Genomic DNA, 24,837 nt, shown 5'->3' on the forward strand with positions numbered 1-24,837 from the left:
TCTCTGTGCTCGGATCCAGCCACGGTGCAGCTGCAGGGGGGTGCGGGGGAGTTCGTGAAGAGGGTACGCAGGGACCAGCTGCACCATCAAAGCTACAGCAGACGTCTGCTTCCTTCTCGGCCCTCCTCCCCAGTCTCAATATCAATATTCAACAGCACCCTCTGGCCTCAGCTTAGCAGAATGCAGTTAGCACCGAAAGGCAGGAGGAGGGAGGGACGGCCAAGGGAGCCCTGAGAGAGGGGGCTGCATACAGGAGGGAGAAGAAAGGGCAGGAGCTGCAGGGGTGTGGGGGACCTGTCTAGCACAGCAAGGGGGCAGCACGGGACACGCGGGAAAGCAGAGGACCACGTGGGGCGAACGCTTCCCTCCAGGTTCCCTAGTCTGTCTCACCCCATCCCAGGGTACTCGGGAGCCAGGCCAGCTGCTGAAAGGGACAAGAAGGAACACCCCACAGCACGTGTGGCTCCTCGTCCTGGACACCCTTGTCAAGTACTGACCAAAACCTGGAACATGACGTTTAAGTGATGAAGATAATAGATTCTATGTGTGTAACAAAACCGCAGAAACACAGGCTAGTTTAGGTTCGATTATAATCATCTGAAGCACAGGATAACCAAGAAGCAAAGTTCCATTCTGGTCCAACCACCCCATTTCTAGAAAAGAGAAAGGGAACGATTCGATATGAGCTTTTTTTTGATCAGAAGACTCAGTGGAAAGGGAGGGGTGGGAATATGGACCCACGTGATTTTTCAAGTCTTCCTTCTGTACAGTCATTAAGATGACCAGGTTTGTGCTGCAAAGAAGCCAGCAGTGTGGCTACTGCTCTGATTGTTCTCAGATGAATGTTTATACAAAATAATATCTTCATTTAGTTTATAAACATACACAGTGCTGTCCCTTTCAAATTAAGGAGAAAAAAAAACCCCACACACAAATACTGCAAAGTAGCAAAATACAAAGAAAAAAAAGCTACTTTTGGTTTTGGCAACATTAAAAAAAAAAAAAAGAAATATAAAAAGCAATGTGGCATTGGTCCCTGTTTGTAAAAAACAAAAACAAAAAAAAACCAAAGGTACTTGGGCAGGACACTGAATCAGAATTGGTTGGTTTTCTAAAATTCAGAATATCTGGGATTATCAAAGTAGCACTTTTGTCTTTTAGAAGTTCACAAGTCACATAACACTTAAAACATCAAAAAAAGCTTTCTGGTAAAAAGCTCAGCTTTTAAACCACATTTTGTTTCTGCAAATTTGGGAGACGAGTTGAGTCCTTACTGGAATGTGGCCTATCGCTGGTCGACAGATCTGAAATGTCTCCAAGTGGCAGTGCCTCCCTTTCGCCCTCCCTGGGACCACACCAACTACCAGCCACGAGCGCGCGTTCCTGCTCCGTCTGCGGGGTGGGGGGTGGACCTTCAGGCTGCTATCTTTGCCATCTGCTGTTCTAACTTGGAAATACGCTCATCTTGATTGCAGATTGTGTCTTTTATAGATTTGATCTCTTTCAAAATCTCATCCAATTTGGCTTCATTTTGCTAAGGAAACAAAAAAAGAGGGGAGGGAAGAGGATGACTAAAAAGCAGCAACGTTCAGCACAGGTGGAATGCACGGGGTATAACTGTGACCTTCCATTTTGGAAGTGGCAGGCTGCAGCAGCCCGGCTGAGCCTTGTAGGAACGCCAGGAATGCTGGCTGGGCCAACTGGCACCCACAGCAAAGCAACAGTGTATCACGGCTCCTGGCCCCACCTGTGCGCCTACCTGGATGGAGACTCCTGGGACACAACTAAACTGCAGGAAGAGACTGATCCCTGCAAGGCTGCCCCATATCCCAACCACCCCGATCAGCCAACTCCAGCAGGAGCATCTTATATGTGACCAGGGTGACAGGTGACCCTCCAGAGGCTACTGAGCTCCTATCAGCTCCTAGAAAGGTCCTTGGGAACTATATCCCTTGCCCTGCCTGCTCCTCTAAAGAGCCTGAGCTTCTCCCTCGTGGAGCTGGTTCTTCTGCAGGAAACCCTGCAGTCCCCAAAGTTGTGGTGCCTCATGTGGCTTGCTCGGTCACAGTCAAAACACTAGCTCCTGAGGGCACTTTGCCTCTTGTCTCTGCCACCTCCACATCGACAATTCCCGGCCCCTCCTGGCCTCCAGAACTCCATTCTACAGCCTACAGACGCCAGCCCCCTCTCCTCCCTGGCTCGACCCTGCTCTCCCGTGGCCACAGGGGTCTTCACTGTCAGCCTCTGGTCTCCATCACCCCTGAAACGATTCTTGCCAAGATGCCCAGGATCATCTCTGCCTCTAAGTCCCACTCACCCCAGATCCTTCTGCCCCTCAAACACTTAGCATCTTCTTAAATCTCTCACCACTCCCTCCTTCCTGAGACCTCATCTTCCCGGCATCGGTAACAGACTGACTTCTATCCTGGTCATCATAAAAAAGAGAGCTAAAGGAGTCAAACTCATAAATGTCACGTGATCAAGGTGGTTCCTACAAACAGTGCCTGTTACCATTACTGAACCCCATCCGTCCAGCGGGGACAGTGCCCGCAGACGCCCAGGCTGGCAGGCGTGTTCGGGAGGGCCAGGCTGAGCCGGTCCAGCACGCCCCAGGCCCTGTGGTCCTTACCATGCTGGCCGTGTCTGCGGTCTTCTTGGGGACACTGATCAGGTCGCACTTCTTGTTTGCCGTGGGCTTGCTGTCCAGAATGTTCTTCTTGACCACCTTGAGGTCCCTGTTTTTGCCGGGAATGTATCCGTGCTTCAGGGAGATGAGGAGTGGATCTGCATTCCTCCCCTCGAACCACTCTTCCGCCTCCAGCGCCGCTTCGGGCCCCGCCGTGTCAGGGTACAGGTCATCCTGGAAAAGGTCAGACTACACGAGACACAGTGGAGAAATCCACAGGTAAGGAAGGGAGCTCTGGGATTTTTAAAACCTTTTAAAAACATGGATTGCCTAGACAACTGGGCACTTACCTTCCTGGGGACAGTCATGATAATAGGCTCACACTTTCTCTCGTGAAGTTTGAAGAATCTTCAAAGAAGAAATAAAGGCAAAGTTGCATTAAGTGAAACAGGAGGCCAAGTAACAGGCTTAATAATTCACTCGTACATTCTGTGTTTGCCCATCACCTCATCTGACGCATCGTGGGGAGCAGGTAGAATTCAGCGTTCCCATTTCACAGAGGAGAAAATAGAAGCTGAGAGTAGCTATGCTAGGGAACAGCGGATAGGAGACACGAACAGAGGCCTATGCATCATGGTGACAGTCAAGTTCCAATTACCTGGGGGCAAATCAACTGTGGGGAAATGATTAACACCACCGACAATGAACCGCTTATGAGAAAATTACCAAGCCAGAAGACAATTACCAAGCCGGAAGACAGTGAACACCCATGTCTCAGAGAGTACCTATGACCTGGATGCCACGTCTTCTGCCAACGAGAAGTGGCTGAACTTTCGTTAAGTGTAAATAGGATTTTTAAAAAGGAAACGAAAACAATCCTAGAATTAAATGTTGGCATCTGAGCAAACCACATCATGCATAACACTCAAGAAAAATCTGGAATTATCCAGGGTGTGGGAAGAGTAGGAAGACCAAGCCCAAAACCTGTGCGGTTGGCCCAGTGGTGGGAAGGCTGGCCTGGGCTGGATGGCCAGCTCCACCCCCCACACCTGGGCATGTGCCCACCTGACCCAGCCTCGAGCTCCTCATCCACATGGGGGGTAAACCAGCACCCGCCTCACAGCACGGGTACAAAGAGAAAGGGGATCCGGGCCATGTGATTAGCACAGCGCCCAACACGTAACCAACGCCCCAGAAATACTGAGTAAACAGGAGGCGTCCTGAATGACTTCCTTATACAGTCATCCCTCGGTATCTGCGGGGGGTGGGTTCCAGGAGCTGCCGCGGACACCAAAATCTGTGGATGCTCAAGTCCCTTACATAACATGGCATAGCATTTTATATTCTAAGTCATTCTAGATTACTTACAATACCCAGTACAACGTAAATGCTATGTGAACAGTTGTAAACACAAAGTAAATGCTACGTAAATGGTTTCCCATGCGCCACAAATTCAAGTTTTGCCTTTTGGAACTTTCTGGAACTTTTGTTTCCAAATATGCTCAATCCTTGGATTTGGAACTCGCAAATACAAAGGGCCGACTACGTCTTTTAAACTTTTAGATGACAGTAAAATAAATGTGTTCCCAAATCCTAAATGTAATTTTGAAATTCAGATTCAATCTGTTTTGAACCACATTTTGATTAGTTTGATTTAAACCACAATTTAGAATTATCTGTGACAGCTTTCCTTCATTTTTCTAGCTATAGAGTTGAAGGTATTATAAAAAAAAAAAAACAAAAAGAAGCGTGCAGTGATTAATATTAAAAAAAAGGGCTCATAAAGATTACTTATATTTTTAAAGACGTGTCAATTATTTGTGTGACCAGGTCAGCACGCTTAGAAAAATGTCCATATAAACGCAGCGTTATAAAAACTCCACAGAGTAGTCCAGAGAGGCAGAAGTTACAACACAGCCAAGCTTCCTAAGCCAAGCTAACCTAACACCCGCTGTGGAGCTTTGTTTCTCTAGTTTTGGATCTGCGGGCTCCACAACCCGGTTTGGAACCTGGCTGGTCCCTCTGCAGGGCAGAAAAACCATCCCTCATTTCCATCCCAGGGACAGGCTCTTCCTGGTTGCCTCCCAGGGGACACTGGCCACAGTCTCAGCCTGAAGACAAGCAACATGGTTTCACTACTTAAATTAGGGTGTGATACGCCCCAGTGAAGCCTCTTAACCGCTGCATTTCAAGTTTATCATCTGAAGGATGGGGAGGGCACAGCTGGATGAAATGATTTTGAAGGGTTTCTTCTTGCTTTCAAACTCCACGTTTCTAAGAACGGGCAGGAAACAAGATACTAATTCTACGATTCTACTGCACACACACAGGTAGAAAGACTCAGGCATGGACACGAATGGCGTAAGCAGGCTGAACACTTTCCGATACCGATTCTTTACCTGGCAATCTCACATTTGTTGACATCGAGTCCCCTCTTGGGCATGTAACCCATCCCCCTCTGAGGCTCCTTGCTGCTGAATGTGTTGAGGTAGTGGACATACGGGGATTCGTCCGTGATCTCAAAATAGCGGATACTGCTGTCACCCTACAAGGAATCGGAGACAGGTTTGCGTTTCACGTTAGCCGAAATATCTGATTTAGGTGGGTGTCTCTCTCCTCTATACACCCAGCACTGACTGGGACTCCGCTACGCTGGCTGACCTTTCCTCCCCTTACGAGGCTTGCCTCGAGCACATGATGGTTTCTCTTCCTGGCAGAGCAAGCCCTCGCTTGTGCAAGGCTAGCTCACCCTTTAAACAGCCTCCTCTGCCTCCTCCTGAAGGTTCTGACTTTCCTGCACTGAGTCTGGCCCCAAGTCAGAGTCGGGGCAGAAAGGTTAACACCTCCGCCCAACAACTGCGCCACAACAAACAAACAGCAGACCAAGAGGGGCTAGCGGGCAATTACTGACTTTTCAGCATACCTCCACGGGCACAGACCTGAGGGCGCTAACACCAGACAATCGGATAATAAGAAGTAAGATTTTTCTAATGAAGAGACATTAGTTTTAGTGAGTAACCTTTAACTTCAGAGGAGAATGCTATCCCATTACAATGTGTCAAGTTCTGTGATAATCTGGCTTAGAATGGTCAGATTTTTTTTGAAGACCTGAAGAACGGGCTAGCCTCTCTCAGTGTAAATAACTGTCTGCACAGTTACATGAACCTGAACAATGAAGGCAGTCCTGCCTGAAGGGAGAGATGTGTGTGTAAGAAGAAGTGATAAATAGCTAGGCAGTACTCTGCCCTAACAACCCTCTCCTTTCTCATATTTCCATTTGTTTCAATGATGTAACTATCTAAAGCAATGGAAGACAAGCTAATCATACACTATTTGTTTTCTACATACTCACAGTAACTTTCCACCCAGTGTTAGTAACATCTGGGTAACAGTGCAGTCTATGGCAGCTGGTAACATCTCAAGTAAAATGACTTTCAAGGAAACAGACAAGATCTCAGTTTCTAAATAACTGACCTATAAAAATGTCAAGCAGGTCTGCAGCCCACTCCATCAACTGTGAACAGAAGTAAAACACCCCCAGCTTCATCCCCAGCAAGGGACTATCTGACAGGTTTGGGGAAGGGAACATATCAACAGCTCCATTTGTATTAATTCATTTATTTCAACTACAAAAATTCTAAGGGAAATTGAGCCTACAGAAGAATGAGGAATACTGAGGTCTTTACCTTCTAAAATGAAGTAACAGTAATGATAATAAAGCTACCAACACTTTAGTTAGGCAGAAATCATCAGGCAGCAGGAAGGTGTCCTGAGTTCAGTGTGGGGTCTTCTTGTAACGACTGTCACCTCCTGACACTTGAGTCAGGCCATGTAATTGCAAGGACTGGGCCTTAACACTGAACTCCAGGAGCGAGAACCCTCTGGAGAGTCTCTGAGGCCCTCAAAAGCTTATACCCATGGAGCACTATTCTCTATACAATTGCTCATCTACTAAATCTCTGAAGGATAAACTTTTCTTCTTACAGCATTAAATTTAAGATCAAACAGCAAAATTACTGTTTACCTTTCCACATAAGTAAATGATACTGGTGTCGGGGTCATAGAAAGGTAGCAACACCCCATTGCTAGTGTCCATTTCATGAAGAGCAATTGGTTCCTCCATATTTTTCTGGGAAAAAAAAATACACACACACGCACACACATTTTTAAAAGGTGAATTTTTAAAAGATGATACATTTTTCATCCCTAATTAAGTTAGCCATTTCCCTAAAATAATGAAAGTTTAAACAATGCACATATGATATTCATACATGTAATTACCAATAGGAATACTAGATGAGATCCAACTCACTGAAAATTTGGCAACATAATGCACACATCAGTGTGATCCCATGACAGAGATTAGAGCCTATCTCCTTTGTGACTGCTTTCTTTTTTTAAAGTACTTTTTTCTTATTACAAAAATAAACTCATGTTCTTTTAAAAATCAGAAGGTACAAGGAAAAACATAAAAATCATCCCATATTCCGTAATCCCACGGTCCAGTGGGGGGTAGAAACAATTACCATTTTGGCCTATTTCCTTCCAACATAGAAGCACACACAGATTGGGATCATACCATATATGCAGTTCAGTACGTTTTTCCCACTTGTGCTGTCATGAACATTTTCCCAAGCATGACTATTTTGATTTAGACATTTGATCATGTTCTTTAGGAAATATTTTAACTAAGTTTAGAACTTATTTCCCAAGTCTAAAACACTGGATTCTTCACGCATTCTTTCTAAAATCTACAGTCAACAGAGACTCCTTGGGAGTATCAAGAATGCATTTTTAAAATACATTTCACAGTAAGTCTCCAGTGAGGATGAGAACTTCACATCCAACTTAAGACAAGCAGGAGTTCAGCAAACGACACTGAGAACCCTATCATCTACTGACCAACCCAAAGGCCCGCTCAGAAAAGAGAAAGCTCGAGGCTGGGGAAGGGGTGGCAGGGCTGGGAAGGGGCATACCGGGTTCCAGAGGGCCAGCTGCCGCTCGCTCATGCGGCTGAAACCAGTGGTAAAGACGTTGCCGTCAGCCAGAAAGATGGCCCTCATGGGTCGGGCTCCTTCATGTGCTTTCTCCTTCTCCTGGGCGAGAGAGCAAAGAGGCAGCTTACACAGTCAGACTGCAGGAAGGAAAAGTGGGGGAGAGCGGGGGCTCAGACAGTGAACCCCGCCACCCCACATGGCACTCACGTCAAAGGTGTGTGTGTGTGCGTGTACACGTACGTGCACGAGCGTGTCAGTACTGGCCACCTCCCCTCCCTGAAGGAGGAGGAAACAAAGCGACACCAAGGGATCTGGCCAAGGCCCCTTGGCTGGTGAGCGAGCAATCGCGCCAGGTCTGGACTGAAAGGCCTCAGTCCTTCCACCAGCCCCTGCCACCAACCCAAGTCCAGGCTCTGCAAAAACAAAACACACGAAACGGCTCGGCCAAGTCTTTGTTTCTCAAGAGTATGATAATAACCTGAAGGTGGACGGTCGTTACAGCATCTCGCAATTTCACAGGACAGAACGTGGAGTCTGGCTAACCCGTTCCTTAGCCTCATCTCTTCAGCGGGAGCCCACCAGCCCCACCACTTGGAAGGTTCTAGTGGAGAGAGCATGGGGTATGGGGCCTTGATAAGCACCAGCCATGCCTGTCACCCGACTCTTGAGAATTATCACCGGCCAAGAGCCACCTTCTCAGAGAAGGGCCGTGACGAGGCAGAGTGGGGTGGAAGTGAGGCACCTCTGGATTCAACACTTGCAGTATCAACCTGACTAAAGGCCCGAGTGTCCATCTTTTGCTGTGATTTGTGATTCTGTGGAGGCCTAGCTCAGGTGGCAGAAACGGGGACGCTGAGCTGTGGAGAGAACCCACGGCATCTTGTCAGGCCCTTTAAAGACCGACTGGGGAGCAGCGGAGAGAATCAACAGATCCATCTGCAGTCCTAAGCCAGCATGCAGTAAACTCTGTGGGTTAGCTGCTCTAGACTTGCACATTCTTAAGCAAACTGATAAAGAAAACTTTGTTTCTTTGTGAGAAATGGTCGCCAAGTGAGAGGGAAGGCTTGGGTAAAAGCTAGAAATGCACAGCTCTGGAGAGAAGGGCAACTGGGAGACAGAAGCCTGGCCGAGACTCTTCTGATTCACAGTTTGGCGTCTGCACACAGCAAAGGTCCACGGACTGGCAGTCCCAGCCCCTGCGGTCTGCCTTAAAACGCAGAAAGTTCTCACTCCCTAAAGCGCTACACATACTGGGGCTTTTCTCCTAAGAATACTTACAGCAACAATCTCCTGTTTCCTAGGATCGATTACTCTCACTTTCTTGTCTTTGGAGGCTGTGCAGATCAGACTGCCGTTCCGGTTCCAGCTCACGTTGTAAATCATGTCCGAATGTATATCGTCCAGGTTTAAAAGGGCTTCCCCCGTCCCCACGTTCCAGACGATGATGGTGTTATCACAGCCTGAAAGCAAGCAGGGATAAGAAACGCCTGCACAACAACACATTTGTGAAAACTATCGATACAAATACAGGGAGGATAAACACACCTATGTATTGAAATGGAGATGCTAATTGTAAGAAGGCTTACTTACTGGCAGTCAAAAACTGATGTGACCAAGAAAAAAAGAAATTTGTGTAAAAGAAACACATTAAAGGAAAAATACAGCTTGTGAAGTTTGGGCTCATGTGAAACAAAAACACCAACCAAAGAACAACAGGAAAATTGAACCCTATGGTTTTTTTTAAGAGTTAACTGGGCTGGTGGACCCTGAGTGATCTTAAGTTTCCTTTTCTAGTAAAACAAGCATCAGAACGAATACAGCTTCTTTTTTTTCCAGAGGAACTAAAAATAAAGGGTTTAAATGGTGGTTTAGGAGGCTCAAGACAAAGACTGGATAGCAGGTTATTCCCATCAACCATGCTGTTAACACATGGTCTTGCACAAAAGCATGTAAATTACAAGTGAAGGGAAATGCCTAGCCATCTGCTCACAGCAGATCTTTATCTTTAAAAGGGGAGAAAAATAGGCCAAGACTGGCCTGATTTGAGAAGCACAAACTGTTGTCAAGTGTCGTCAAGTAGGCCCGTGAATTCAGAACCTGATCCCCAAAGAGGCCACAGGTCCACTGAGCCACAGCCCCTCAGCTCTTCAGTTCCATCCTCCCTTCCCTCCAGGGCTGGCCCCAAGTCCCCGAGGCCCCTTTAAAAAGAGGCACCATTTGCTGCTTCCAGGACATTAGCTCAAGGATGAAGCAAAATAAGGGACGGACATCCTGAAGATGGATTCTTGTCAATAAGCCAATTCTGCAAGCACTTAGAAAAATTAGCCACTAATAACCAGGACACCTACGTTACCTAGGGTCAGAAGTAGGAAATGGGTGAAAAAAACTGTACGACAGACAGTATGAAAAGTTGGAGCTAAACTCTGCGATGGAGACTTGACCCGTCCTCTGCCTCGTTCATCATAGGCAAATGAGTAACTTCAGCCACTGTGGATGGATCACATAGTCTTAAACTATGCAAAACTGTGCACAACGCTGCAATCAACCATTCTCCTCTGCGTGTAAAAGGGAGACTGGGCTCAGTCTGCTGATGATACCCTAGATTTGACCTCGATGAGGCGGCCAGTAGGGTATTTTCCATGAGGGAATTCCACCTTTGGAATTGTTTTCTCTCCTTATCAGACTGAGGTTCTGGAAGGCTTCCCAGTTATAGTCAATTGTGATTTTAAAAAAGAGAGTCTTACTTTTTTTTTTTTAAAGTAGTTCTTGGTTTCGATAGGTACCAGGCATTAAATTTTTAACTTAACTCACTACGTCACAAATACCTTTCATACCCAGTTAAAAACTGAACTGCTCCTCTCCTTTTTACTGGTGAGGAGAAAGATCTTTAAAATTCTACCACTAACATTAGCACTGCTTTTTTAATAAGCCAATCTTATTAAGGTATAGTTTGCATGAAATACAATGCACCTATTTTAAGTATACATTGGTTAAGTTTTGATACATGTACATATTCATGTAGCCATCATCACAGTCAAGATCAACATTTCCATCACCCCACAAAGCTCCTTCCTGTCCTTTGTATTGCTTCTATAAAAGCAGATAAAATCTCAGATTTTAGACAAAGAAAAAGATTTCTTTAAGATGAAACTTGGAAACTACACAAGTGGGAAACCAATAGGAACACTAACACTTGGTCACAAGGGTTCACTGCAGTGCTGTTTAACAGTGAAAAATCGGAAACAACCTCAGTGTCCAAAAATAGGGGACTGACTAAATAAACAGGTATCCAGACAATGGACTATTAACGGAATCATTAAAAATATCATACAACATGTAATGGCACCTGAAAAGAACCACAGTGTACCAGCAAGTGCAGAAAGCAGGTCACATGTAAAGTGTCTGAACCCATCTTTGTATGTAAAATTGTTTATGGGCACAGAAATATCTCTGGAAAGAGACATCAAAAGGGTAATAATGATGTTTCCTCCGGGTGGTGGGATTGTAAATGATTTTTCTTTTCTCCCTTTTGTTTATATATATTCTCCATAGTACACATGGACTGCAGGTATAAGGAGAAAGATGAAAGTATTTTTTAAAAGGAAGGAGGGTATTTGACTAACAGGATCACCCCAAAGTTGGCGGCAACACCAAAGTTGGAACCCAGGGCTCCTGGCTCCTACTTGGGCTCCTTCTACTACATCAGGAATAACTACAACTGAGGGCCATGGAGGCACGGAGGGCCCCAGCAGGAACCACGACTCTGCTGAAACGTGATTATATAAGTAAGCATGTGTCTGTTCCTAATTCTAGGCAGGAAGTCCACAGCTTCCATTGGCTTTGCCCAAGTGGCCTCGACACACACACATGCACACGGGTGTTGGGGAGCTCCCACATTTAGGCACCCTGTCGTGGGTTCCAATGATCTGCTTCACAACTGCCAGCACAGTCAGCATGCGTCTGCTGTTCCCTCCACACAGAGGCCACGAGAAGTGAGGGCAAGGGGAAAGCAGAGGTCAGCTCGGCTCCTACCTGCACTGAGAAGCACGTTGCGGGCCGTCGGGTGCCAGGCCACGATGCCGACTCTCTTTGAGTGGCCTTCTAAAATGACCACGGGCTCAGTCAGGGAAAGGGTGAGTCCGTTTTCTGGGATCTGCCATACCTGTTGGCAAAGGAAGAAAGGTCATCCACATGAAAGCGATCGGCTTTCGCTATCACATTTACTGTGACCATCCAGTGTGAAGCCTTGCTCTGCATAAACAGAACATACAGTGGTCTTTGGATGAAACGCAGAATGTGGTGAAACACGTACAGCTGTTTTTCAAATGCAGCAGGAGAGCAAAGAGCAGAATATCCATAAGGTCTAAAAATGTTAGACCTCTCTGCTTTTATTTACTATTAGTAGAGATTTTATTTTAAATTCCCTGTTAATGGGGCTTCCCTGGTGGCGCAGTGGTTGAGAGTCCACCTGCCAATGCAGGGGACACTGGTTCGTACCCCAGTCCGGGAAGATCCCATATGCCGCAGAGCGGCTGGGTCCGTGAGCCAGGGCCACTAAGCCTTCGCGTCCGGAGCCTGTGCTCCGTGCAACGGGAAAGGCCACAACAGCAAGAGGCCCGCATACCGCAAAAAAAAATTAAAAAATAAAAAATAAAATAAAATAAATTCCCTGTTAAGTTCAAAACTCTCCAGTTAGAAGCATACCAAAAAATTGAAAGAAAAATACAAAATGACTGAAGCACCCATGAAGAGACGCATTGGAGTGAAAACCCCTAGCTAAGTCCATGATTCTTGAGGGGAAAGCAAACTCCATCCACCAAACCTTCTTGGGGGGTGGTGCAGTTTTTCAAACATCATATTTTCTATAATTCTACATTGAGAAAATGAAAAGATAGCTAATGGCTTTGTAGCATGTACTAAAGAAATCTTCTTACAAAAGAAAAACATTCATTGGACTTCATCAAAATTTAAAACTTTTGTGCTTCAGAGAACACTGTCAAGAAAGTGACAAGACAACCCACAGAATGAGAGAAAATAATTTGCAAGTCATATATCTATCCAAAAAGGGACTTTTTTTTTTTTTTTTTTTTTGAGGTACGCGGGCCTCTCACCGTCGTGGCCTCTTCCGTTGCAGAGCACAGGCTCCGGACGCGCAGGCTCAGCGGCCATGGCTCACGGGCCCAGCCACTCCGCGGCATGTGGGATCTTCCCAGACCGGGGCACGAACCCGTGTCCCCTGCATCGGCAGGCGGACTCTCAACCACTGCACCACCAGGGAAGCCCCCGAAAGGGGACTTTTATCTCAAATATTTAAAGAACTCTTACAACTCAACAATAAAAGGAAAATAACCAAATTTTTTAAATGAGCAAGGAATCTAGGTGTTTCTTCAAGGAAGATATGTGAACAGCAAAGAAACACATGAAGAGCTGCTCAACATTATTAGCCATCAGGGAAGTGCACATCAAAACCACAATAAAATATCACTTCATACCCACTAGGAGTTTGGAATCAAAAAGACAGATAACAACAAGCACTGGCGAGGGTATAGAGAATTCAGAGCCCTCATACACTGCTGGTGGGAATGAAAAATAGTGCAGCCACTTTGGGCAACAGTTTGGAAGTTCCTCAAATGATCAAACACAGAGTTACCTATGACCCAGCAATTCTACTCCTAGGTACCTACCCAAGAGAAATGAAAATATATGTCCACACTAAAACCTGTACACAAATTTTATAGCAGCATTATTCATAACAGCCAAAAGGTGTAAACAACCCAAATGTCCAGCAACTGATAAATGGATACAGAAAATGTGACACACGAAGGAATATATGACCACAGAAAGGGATTAAGTACTGACACACACTACAACATGGATGAAGCTTGATAATGTTAGGTTAAGTAAAGAAGCCAGTGATGACGGTCCGCATATTGTAGGATTCATGTATATGAGATGTCCAGAAAGGAAAATCTATAGAGACAGAGAATACATTAGTGGTTGCTTAGTGCTGGGGGTGGGGGAGGGGTGCAATAGGTAAAGAATACGGGGTTTCTGTTTTTGGGGGGGTTCTTTTTGAGGTGGTGAAAACATTCTAAAATTGTCTGTGGTGATGGTGGTACATACCTATGAATATACTAAAGACCACTGAATTGTACACTTTAAATGGGTAAGCTGTATGTGAATTATACCTCAATAAAGCTGTTAAAACCAGATATTAAGTAACATTTAAGTTTGTGAACAGGCTAAAGTTTAAAACAATTATCTTCTTCTGTATGAAGATTAAAATGAGTAAATCTTCTACCAAAAAAGATCTTATGGAACTAGATCTTATGGAACTCATAACAAATTTAGAATTTGCCAGGGGGAAAAAATCATACTCAACAGTGGAACAAGTGAGAAACAGAATTTTCCCTTGCTGGGGATTTTTAAGGAGGAGACAAACAACTGTCTGTTTTCGACTGCTTGGTGGAAAGGTAGAGTCTGAATTAGGAGTGGTTAAGGTTCAGCTCGGTTCTGTCGTCCTGAAAAAAAATCAGAACAAAAATGTTGCCAGTCTGAGGACCGCAGGAAAGTCGTGAATTAAGTGATTGTTCATAAACCTGCCTTCTGAGGGCATAAGTCTAGGACGTCACCCAATTTCCCCTGCACGCTCATCTTTCAGCAGATTTTAAACACGGCAGACATGAACAAGCATGGAAGGCAAAGGGAACCTACCTTGCCTCTCCCAACCCCTCACCCAGACAACTGCCTCTCTCCACCAAACATAACAGACTCCGAGCGTGGGCATCTGTTACCCTCCAGAGCTATCTGTTTGCTTTCACCTATTTTTATTCAAGGGTTTATGAACAGTAAAACAGCTCCACATTGAACTTGGCTATTTGAATGTAAAGCAGGACTGAAACTGTGAATAGAAGGAACAGAAAACAACTACTGGTTTAATCAAAGCAGGAAGTCGGCAGAGAAACAATTATGAAATGAGACTTCAGAGACTCAACAGGAAATGCATTTTGCAATATGAATTCCGACATAGGCTTAGGACGGAAAGCGTGGTAATTCCACCTGCCGTCTCCAGGGGGCACTGTGACCACGGGCTGCTGGGTTTTCCCACAAGGATAGTAAAACCTTCACTGCCTGAATGACCGAGATTAAGCAGTGTGTGTTCTAAATCCCTAATGAGGCGTGGAGTGATGGGAGGCTTTGGATATAAGCAGCATTTCCTGTCTTAAACATGAGAGCTCATAACGGGACTTAATCTTTTCCTTTCTCTAGCTTCTTCATGCATCTTTTCCTTGGATGGCGAGGAGATGTTAATGATGGAACAAAACGTTTATTATATAATTTTAAAAATGAGGAAACTCTCTGTCCCTTTCTTTATCTCACTTTTAGCAGGTTCCATGGTTCCCTCAATGAGGCTTATGTATTTCATCCAGGCACCTAACCCATCTCACTACCTCGGTTACTCACTTGTGCAGCACTTTTCTTGAGTAGCCACTGTAACGCAGGCCCATTACCAGGCAAGTGGAGAAGGACAACTAAACCCAGGTCCCGCTCTCAAAGGGTTTACGGTCTAACAAAGCAGAGCTGTCTATGAGGCCAAAAGTCAAAAAGACAGCAAAGACAAGCAGTTGGATGGAGCATGGGCTCTGGAGCCAAAGAGACCCTGGTTCAAATCCTGCCCAGGCCTTTTACTGTGATGGTCCTCGGCAAACAGTTCAACATCACTGCACAGGGAAGCATCAGTACCTGTGCTTCCTAGGGCTGCTGTGAGGACTGAGTTAAGAAAGTCCTAGAATAGTGCCTGGCACACAGTCTGTGCCCCCAGTACGGTGCAGGGGTGAAGAATATCCTGATTCTGCTACGTATCAGCTGTATGACCTTCGGGACATTCACCTAACCTATCTGGGCCTTGAGTTTCCTTGCCAATAAAATGGGAATAATAATGAACCTGCCCTCAGTGGGGTTGTCTGGAGACCGATGTGGTAACATGAATCTAAAGCACTTAGATGGGACTTCTGTGGTGGTGCAGTGATTAAGAATCCACCTGCCAATGCAGGGGACACGGGTTCAAGCCCTGGTCCGGGAAGATCCCACATGCCGCGGAGCAGCTAAGCCCATGCACCACAACTACTGAGCCTGTGCTCTAGAGCCCGCGAGCCACAACTACTGAAGCCTGTGTGCCTAGAGCCTGTGCTCCGCAACAAGAGAAGCCACTGTAATGAGAAGCCCGCGAACCACAACGAAGAGTAGCCCCCGCTCGCCGCAACTAGAGAAAGCCTGCATGCAGCAACGAAGACCCAAAACAGCCAAAAATAAATAAATAAATTTATAAAGAAAAAAAAGAGATGGAAAGGGAGAAGGAAGGAAGGAAATCAATGATCCAGTTTCAAAATAAAAAACACAGATGCAGAGAGCAATTTTCTAAAGAGCTGATGCTCCAAAGAGGCTGGATGAGGGGCTGACAGGAAAAAGTCACCAGAGTAAGAAAGATAACACTGGCATGAGGATTCCCAGAGGCAGGGGAGAGTGACCAGAAAAGCCTGTACGATGAAATGCAAAGACAATGGCATTCTGGCCTATGTGGGGAGAAAGGCGGCCTGTGGGGAAGGGCCGGCACATCTGTAAGTCCTTCCACACGAAGCGGACACAGCCCTGCTTCGGGCCTGCTGGCCCTGCTCACAGGCCTGTCGGTACGCGGCTCTCTGCCCTCTGTAGGGCTCTCTGCTGCAGCTGGCAACGGCCTTCCAGCTTGGACTGGAGAAGTTGCAGAAGTCCCATTCGGTCCCTGTTTAGTTTTCTTGTGCATAACCTGGGATGCAGCCTGGTGTGGTGGAAAGGATGCTGGCCTGGAGCATCAGAAGACACGGTCTCCACCAGAGCTGGGACACTAACTGGATGTGTCAGCATTAAGGAGGGGCCTCACTTCCGGGAACCTTGATTTCCTTGTTCCATACGGGGGACAGCAGCGGCTCTGCCTCCTCAGGGGTAAATGCAAAGGTCAAATGAGCTGATACATTCTGCACCCCCAAGCACTACCCGAATGTGAACTACTGCAAACGGGGTGACCTTTGACAAAACTGTCACCCCCTGGGCCTGTGTTTCCTGAGTGGTAAAATGGGACACGTTCCTGCCTTACTGTGCTGTTAACAATGGTTAAATATAATCACCACATAAACGCTTAAAACGGCACTTGGCAAAAAAAGGATCTACTATATGTTCATGATTATTTTTCTTGCTGGAACTGTGACCCCCATGACCCCAACATGTAATTTTAAGTCTGGATAGCAGGATTCTATGGAATGAAATTAATTTGTCTTCAAATTAATTCAGCCCTGTACCCAACTGCAGGGCTGTTTATATCCAAGATATCATATGTGTGAAAGCTCCAGTTCATGCCCGGGCCAATTAGCACAAATGAGATCGGCTCTGATTTCCAGGCTGGTCCGTCAGCTTCTCTCTGTTCCGTGGCTGCGGCTAGGACTCTCATACCACTCGGCTCTTCCAAAAACGTATGCGGTGAGTAGAGAGGAAAAGTGGCATCAAACACCCTCTGCTGTGCCCTGAGTGGGCATCTCAGCACGGCAGCCACTACAAGCTATCCCCTCTCCTCCTGATTTTTTCTTTTCTTTTTTTTAAAATAATACTGTGTATTCCTGGAATTTTCTATGTGGACAACACATTACTACGGCAATGTTTTGTCTTGTTTTGTTTTGAAAGAAAGGGAGAAAAGCACAATTAGTCTCTAGGGCTTCCAGATGAAAAAGAGAATCAATCGGTGAAAACCCAACATGGTTCTGGAAAAAACAACTTGAAGCATCCATTCAGGAATGACTGTATCACTGGCATCCTTTTCCCATGTGAATTTCTAAATATGGAAAAAGGACAGCTCAAGAGAACAGTTCTAACAAGAAAAAAAGCGAGGAAAGTTAAGAAGAGTGGGTTTCTCTCAAGTAGTCATTTTAAAGTACATTTATTTGATGGTTTTATTTCTCAAACACAGCGCAAATTTAAAGCAAACACAAAGTGTTTCCAGACACTGCCTCCCTGTTTTAATCACCCATCGTGAACTTGCTACCAGGTTAGGCACTAGAGTTACAGCAATAAAAACGGCTATTCCCCCCAAACGCCGCATTTTTAAAATGTAGAGGAAACCAATTCCAAAGGCAGAATGAAGGAAAGAGCTGATCTAAAGAGACAGGGAGAGCCTGAGATTCTGCAGCAGCTGCAGAGCAGCAAACCCCCTGCAGAAGCCACTGATCCAACACCCCAAGGGGCAGGATGCAGAGAGTCAGGACATCCGTAAATGAACCATGACACTGAGAACAACATTGGTTTTGAGAAAATCAAGAAGTGAGAGTTGGGTTCCGATGTGCCAAGGTTATAATACCCACTTGGCCAATGGCCCAGACGCAATCTGTACAGAATGGAAATAACAAGAAGTCCTGCTGAATGACTGAGTAGGACCAGAGTCCCGGGGAATGCGCTCCCATCACCAACCACATCACTTCTACCTTTATTTCAAGGCAAAAACTGCAATAGGAAAATTTACAACAGAAGCAAAAATGGGTAAAATAGGGAGTTTAGGGCTTCCCTGGTGGTGCAGTGGTTGCGAGTCCGCCTGCCAATGCAGGGGACGCGGGTTCGTGCCCAGGTCTGGGAGGGTCCCACGTGCCACGGAGTGGCTGGGCCCATGAGCCATGGCCGCTGAGCCTGCGCTCCGCAACGGGAGAAGCCACAACAGTGAGAGGCCCGCGTACCGCCAAAAAAAAAAAAAAAAAAAGGGGAGTTTATTTTTGTTGATTTCCACAGGAGTTTAAGACTGATTTGAGAAAAGGGAAAAGTGTCCATTTAAACTTCATCATTTGGGACCAATCAGAACATCTAGGTAAAGGCAAATAAGATGCTCCTCCTGCAAGATCTTTCCCTCTCCCAGACTCTGGAAGAACCAGTCAGGCAGCGCCACTGTCTGAATTCGCCAGTTTTTGCACCTGTGTTTGCAGATAAGGGACAGTGTTGAATCAACATCATTCACTAAACTTGCCTTGCCTGCTCTTGTATTTATTTATTTACTTTTGGCTGCACCACTCAGCTTGTGGGATCTTAGTTCCCTCACCAGGGATTGAACCCAGGCCCTCAGCAGTGAAAGTACAGAGTTCTAGCCACTGGTCCGCCAGGGGATTCCCCTTGGCTGCGCTTTGTATTATTTAAACACTGATATTTTCTTAGAGCTAAAATTTTCCCAAGTAAAATACTTAACAGCTACAATCGTTAAAACTCTCTGTGAGGAGAGTTAGAAAAAAGAGCTCACAGTACCAAAAACCTGGAAAACCTAGGAGCAGAGTATAGTTTCTGGGAAGAGGGGTTTATATCATTGCTATCTGCTCATACAAAACATCACTTCAAAAGTAGTACACCATGGGGCTTCCCTGGCGGCACAGTGGTTGAGAGTCTGCCTGCCGATGCAGGGGACACGGGTTCGTGCCCCGGTCCGGGAAGATCCCACATGCCGTGGAGCAGCTGGGCCCGTGAGCCATGGCCGCTGAGCCTGCGTGTCCGGAGCCTGTGCTCCGCAACAGGAGAGGCCACAACAGTGAGAGGCCTGGGTACCGGAAAAAAAAAAAAAAAAAAAAAAGTAGTACACCAGGACTCCCCTGGCGGTCCAGTGGTTAAGAGTTCATGCTTCCACTGCAGGGGACACAGGTTCTGATCCCTGGTTGGGGAACTAAGATCCCACACTACATGCCAAGGAATGCGGCCAAAAAACAGAAAAAAAGAAAAGAAAAGAAAAGAAAAGGTAGTACACCAAAGGCAAACCATGCCAATATAATTTACTTTTTGGCTGCTTAAAGAAGCCATCTCTAAAAGATGGAGGAATGTACCATAAGGCTGGCATTCCCTCTCTAAAACTGCAATCAATGTAACATGACTGCCACAGAATCAATTCTCACACAGTGAACAAATCACTGCTTAAATGCAGAGGACATAATGGAATTATACTATAAACACAAAAAGTATTTTTTTAATTAAGTTAATCATTTAACAGATCATTTGGTAAATTGGTTCTACTCTGTTTTTTTCTACTGAATTATTTGCTAAAGATATTCTTACTACCATGAATCCACTATAATTATATATAAAAACTCACTGTAAAAAAACAGTAACTCATTATACTTCCTGGATCCTCTCCATTGGCTTGTTTTATTTAATTTAGTTTTTTAAGCATGTAAGGCAACTGAGGCTGAGAGCATTTAAGTGACCTGGGCTTATCTCAGCATCCTTTCTCTACTGGAGCTGGACCTTGATATCCATCTACAGTTGCAGGTCCTGGGCTATTATTACCAGGAGGCTATGCTTGGGAAGCTACAGAGAACTTTTCTGCTTTTTTTTTTTTTAAATTAATAATGTTGCTGTTTGAAATCATTTGATTTGTTGTACACTGGTCTTTCATCTTCAGGAGAACAAAAGGGAAAATGAGGTATTAAGAAACAGGTGGGGAGAGGGCATACAGCAAAAGCAAGAAGAACTATAATTCTGCAGCCTGTGGAAGGAAAAACCACATTCACGCAAGACAGACAAAATGAAAAGCCAGAGGACTTCGTACCAGATGAAGGAACAAGATAAAACCCCATAAAAACAACTAAATGAAGTGGAGATAGGCAACCTTCCAGAAAAAGAATTCAGAATAATGATAGCGAAGATGATCCAGGACCTCGGAAAAAGGATGCAGGCAAAGATCAAGAAGATGCAAGAAATGTTTAACAAAGATCTAGAAGAATTAAAGAACAAACAAACAGAGATGAACAATCCAATAACTGAAATGAAAACTACACTAGAAGGAATCAATAGCAGAATAACTGAGACAGAAGAACAGACAAGTGACCTGGAAGACAGAATGGTGGAATTCACTGCCATGGAACAGAATAAAGAAAAAAGAATGAAAAGAAACGAAGACAGCCTAAGAGACCTCTGGGACAATATTAAACGCAACAACGTTCGCATTATAGGGGTCTCAGAAGGAGGAGAGAGAAAGGACCAGAGAAAATATTTGAAGAGATTATAGTCGAAAACCTCCCTAACATGGGAAAGCAAATAACCACCCAAGTCCAGGAAGCACAGAGACCCAAGCAGGATAAACCCAAGGAGAAACACGCCAAGACACACAGTAATCAAATTGACAAAAATTAAAGACAAAAATTATTGAAAGCAACAAGGGAAAAACAACAAATAACACACAAGGGAACTCTCATAAGGTTAACAGGTGATTTCTCAGCAGAAACTCTACAAGCCAGAGGGAGCGGCATGATATATTTGAAGTGATGAAAGGGAAGAACCTACAACCAAGATTACTCTACCTGGCAAGGATCTTGTTCAGATTTGACAGAGAAATCAAAAGCTTTACAGACAAGCAAAAGCTAAGAGAATTCAGCACCACCAAACCAGCTCTGCAACAAATGCTAAAGGAACTTCTCTAAGTGGGAAACACAAGAGAAGAAAAGGACCTACAAAAACAAACCCATAACAATTGAGAAAATGGTAATAGGAACATACATATCGATAATTACCTTAAACGTGAACGAATTAAATGCTCCAACCAAAAGACACAGGTTTGCTGAATGGATACAAATACAAGACCCATATATATGCTGTCTACAACAGACCTACTTCAGACCTAGGGACACATACAGACTGAAAGTGAGGGGATGGAAAAAGATATTCCATGCAAATGGAAATCAAAAGAAAGCTGGAGTAGCAATACTCATTATCAGATAAAATAGACTTTAAAATAAAGAATGTTACAAGAGACAAGGAAGGACACTACATAATGCTCAAGGGATCAATCCAAGAAGACGATATAACAAGTATAAATATACACGCACCCAACATAGGAGCACCTCAAGACATAAGGCAACTGCTAACAGATATAGAAGAGGAAATCGACAGTAACACAATAATAGTGGGGGCCTTTAACACCTCACTTACACCAATGGACAGATCATCCAGACAGAAAATTAATAAGGAAACACAAGCTTTAAATGACACAACAGACCAGATAGATTTAATTGATATTTATAGGACGTTCCATCCCAAAACAGCAGATTACACTTTCTTCTCAAGTGCTCACGAACATTCTCCAGGATAGATTAGATCACATCTTGGGTCACAAATCAAGCCTCAGTAAATTTAAGAAAATTGAAATCATATCAAGCATCTTTTCCAACCACAACACTATGAGATTAGAAATCAATTACAGGGAAGAAAACGTAAAAAACACAAACATATGGAGGCTAAACAATAAGCTACTAAATAACCAAGAGATCACTGAAGAAATCAAAGAGGAAATCAAAAAATATCTAGAGACAAATGACAAGGAAAACACAATGATCCAAAACCTATGGGATGCAGCAAAAGCAGTTCTAAGAGGGAAGTTTACAGCAATACAATCCTACCTCAAGAAACAAGAAAAATCTCAAATAAACAATCTAACCTTACACCTAAAGGAGCTACAGAAAGAAGAACAAACAAAACCCAAAGTTATCAGAAGGAAAGAAATCATAAAGATCAGAGCAGAAATAAATGAAATACAAACAAAGAAAACAATAGCAAAGATCAATAAAACTAAAAGCTGGTTCTTTGAGAAGATAAACAAAATTGATAAAACTTTAGCCAGACTCATCAAGAAAAAGAGGGAGAGGACTCCTATCAAAAAAATTAGAAATGAAAAAGGAGAAGTTACAACAGACACCGTGGAAATACAAAGCATCCTAAGAGACTACTACAAGCAACTCTATGCCAATAAAATGGACAACCTGGAAGAAATGGACAAATTCTTAGAAAGGTATAACCTTCCAAGACTGAACCAGGAAGAAATAGAAGATATGAACAGACCAATCACAAGGAATGAAATTGAAACTGTGATTAAAAATCTTCCAACAGGGCTTCCCTGGTGGCGCAGTGGTTGAGAGTCTGCCTGCCGATGCAGGGGACACAGGTTCGTGCCCCGGTCCGGGAAGATCCCACGTGCCGCGGAGCGGCTGGGCCTGTGAGCCATGGCCACTGAGCCTGTGCGTCTGGAGCCTGTGCTCCGCAACGGGAGAGGCCACAACAGTGAGAGGCCCGCATACCGCAAAAAAAAAATAAAATCTTCCAACAAACAGAAGTCCAGGACCAGACGGCTTCACAGGTGAATTCTATCAAACATTTAGAGAAGAGCTAACACCCATCCTTCTCAAACTCTTCCAAAAAATTGCAGAGGAAGGTACACTCACAAACTCATTCTATGAGGCCACCATCACCTTGATACCAAAACCAGACAAAGATAGTACAAAAATGAAAATTACAGACCAATATCACTGATGAATATAGATGCAAAACTCCTCAACAAAATACTATCAAACAGAATCCAACAACACATTAAAAGGATCATACACCATGATCAAGTGGGATTTATCCCAGGGATGCAAGGATTCTTCAATATATGCAAATCAACCAATGTGATACACCATATTAACAAACTGAAGAAGCAAAACCATATGATCATCTCAAGAGATGCAGAAAAAGCTTTTGACAAAATTCAACACCCATTTATGATAAAAACTCTCCAGAGAAAAGGGAACCCTCTTGCACTGTTGGTGGGAATGTAAATTGATACAGCCACTATGGAGAACAGTATGGAGCTTCCTTAAAAAATTAAAAATAGAACTACCATATGACCCAGCAATCCCACTACTGGGCATATACCCTGGGAAAACCGTAATTCAAAAAGTCATATACCACAATGTTTACTGCAGCTCTATTTACAATAGCCAGGACATGGAAGCAACCTAAGTGTCCATCAGCAGATGAATGGATAAAGAAGATGTGGCACGTATATACAATGGAATATTACTCAGCCATAAAAAGAAACGAAATTGAGTTACTTGTAGTGAGGTGGATGGACCTAGAGTCTGTCATACAGAGTGAAGTAAGTCAGAAAGAGAAAAACAAATACCATATGCTAACACATATATATGGAATCTTAAAAAAAAAAAAAAAAGGTCCTGAAGAACCTAGGGGCAGGACAGGAATAAAGACGCAGACGTAGAGAATGGACTTGAGGACACGGGGAGTGGGAAGGGTATGCTGGGATGAAGTGAAAGAGTGGCATGGACATATATACACTACCAGATGTTAAACAGATAGCTAGTGGGAAGAAGCCGCATAGCACTGGGAGATCAGCTCGGTGCTCTGTTACCACCTAGAGGGGTGGGATAGGGAGAGTGTGAGGGAGACGCAAAAGAGGGAGGAGATATGGTGATATATGTATACGTATAGGTGATTCACTTTGTTATAAAGCAGAAACTAACACACCATTGTAAAGCAATTATACTCTAATAACAATGTTAAAAAAAATAAAAAATAATAATAATTAAAAAAACTCTCCAGAAAGTGGGCAGAGAGGGAACCTACCTCAACATAATAAAGGCCGTTTATGACAAACCCACAGCAAACATCATTCTCAATGGTGAAAAACTGAAAGCATTTCCTCTAAGATCAGGAACAAGACAAGAAAGTCCACTCTCGCCACTATTATTCAACATAGTTTTGGAAGTCCTAGCCATGGCAAACAGAAGAAAAATAAATAAAAGGCATACAAATTGGAAAAGAAGAATTAAAACTGTCACTGTTTGCAAATGACATGATACTACACATAGAGAATCCTAAAGGTGCCACCAGAAAACTACTAGAGCTAATCAATGAATTTGGTAAAGTTGCAGGATACAGAATTAATGCACAGAAATCTCCTGCATTCCTATACACTAACAACGAAAGATCAGGAAGAGAAATGAAGGAAACAATCCATTCACCATTGCAACAAAAAGAATAAAAACCTAGGAATAAACCTAAGAAAGGAGGTAAAAGACCTATACTCAGAAAACTATAAGACACTGATGAAAGAAATCAAAGATGACACAAACAGATGGAGAGATATACCATGTTCTTGGATTGCAAGAATCAATATTGTGAAAATGACTATACTACCCAAAGCAATCTACAGATTCAATGCAATCCCTATCAAATTACCAGTGGTATTTTTTACAGAACTAGAACAAAAAAATCTTAAAATTTGTATGGAGACACAAAAGACCCTGAATAGCCAAAGCAGTCTTGAGGGGAAAAAAACAGAGCTGGAGGAATCAGTCTCCCTGACTTCAGACTATACTACAAAACTACAGTCAT

The 24,837-nt window shown here is 44.2% G+C and overlaps 1 protein-coding gene across 2 annotated transcripts in view; it reads right to left on the reverse strand.

The window, feature by feature from the left end:
* Positions 1 to 573: 573 nt before the first annotated feature.
* CORO1C (coronin 1C) overlaps positions 574 to 24,837 on the reverse strand; it is an 83,313-nt gene continuing 59,049 nt past the window's right edge. Inside the window, exons 4-11 of one of the 2 annotated variants that reach the window (XM_029224618.1) lie at positions 11,656 to 11,785; positions 8,902 to 9,083; positions 7,603 to 7,722; positions 6,651 to 6,755; positions 5,026 to 5,171; positions 2,977 to 3,034; positions 2,630 to 2,875; positions 574 to 1,534 (exon numbers count right to left, since the gene is read on the reverse strand). In XM_029224618.1, coding sequence (XP_029080451.1) covers positions 1,415 to 1,534; positions 2,630 to 2,875; positions 2,977 to 3,034; positions 5,026 to 5,171; positions 6,651 to 6,755; positions 7,603 to 7,722; positions 8,902 to 9,083; positions 11,656 to 11,785 — 1,107 coding nt within the window. In that variant the 3' untranslated portion in view covers positions 574 to 1,414. The remainder of the gene's footprint in view (positions 1,535 to 2,629; positions 2,876 to 2,976; positions 3,035 to 5,025; positions 5,172 to 6,650; positions 6,756 to 7,602; positions 7,723 to 8,901; positions 9,084 to 11,655; positions 11,786 to 24,837) is intronic. The other variant, XM_029224612.1, reaches the window with a different exon arrangement.

This window comes from Monodon monoceros, unplaced genomic scaffold (genome assembly GCF_005190385.1).
Source record: "Monodon monoceros isolate NGI ecotype Baffin Bay Population unplaced genomic scaffold, NGI_Narwhal_1 Super_Scaffold_1, whole genome shotgun sequence".
In the NCBI taxonomy this organism is placed as follows: domain Eukaryota; kingdom Metazoa; phylum Chordata; class Mammalia; order Artiodactyla; family Monodontidae; genus Monodon; species Monodon monoceros.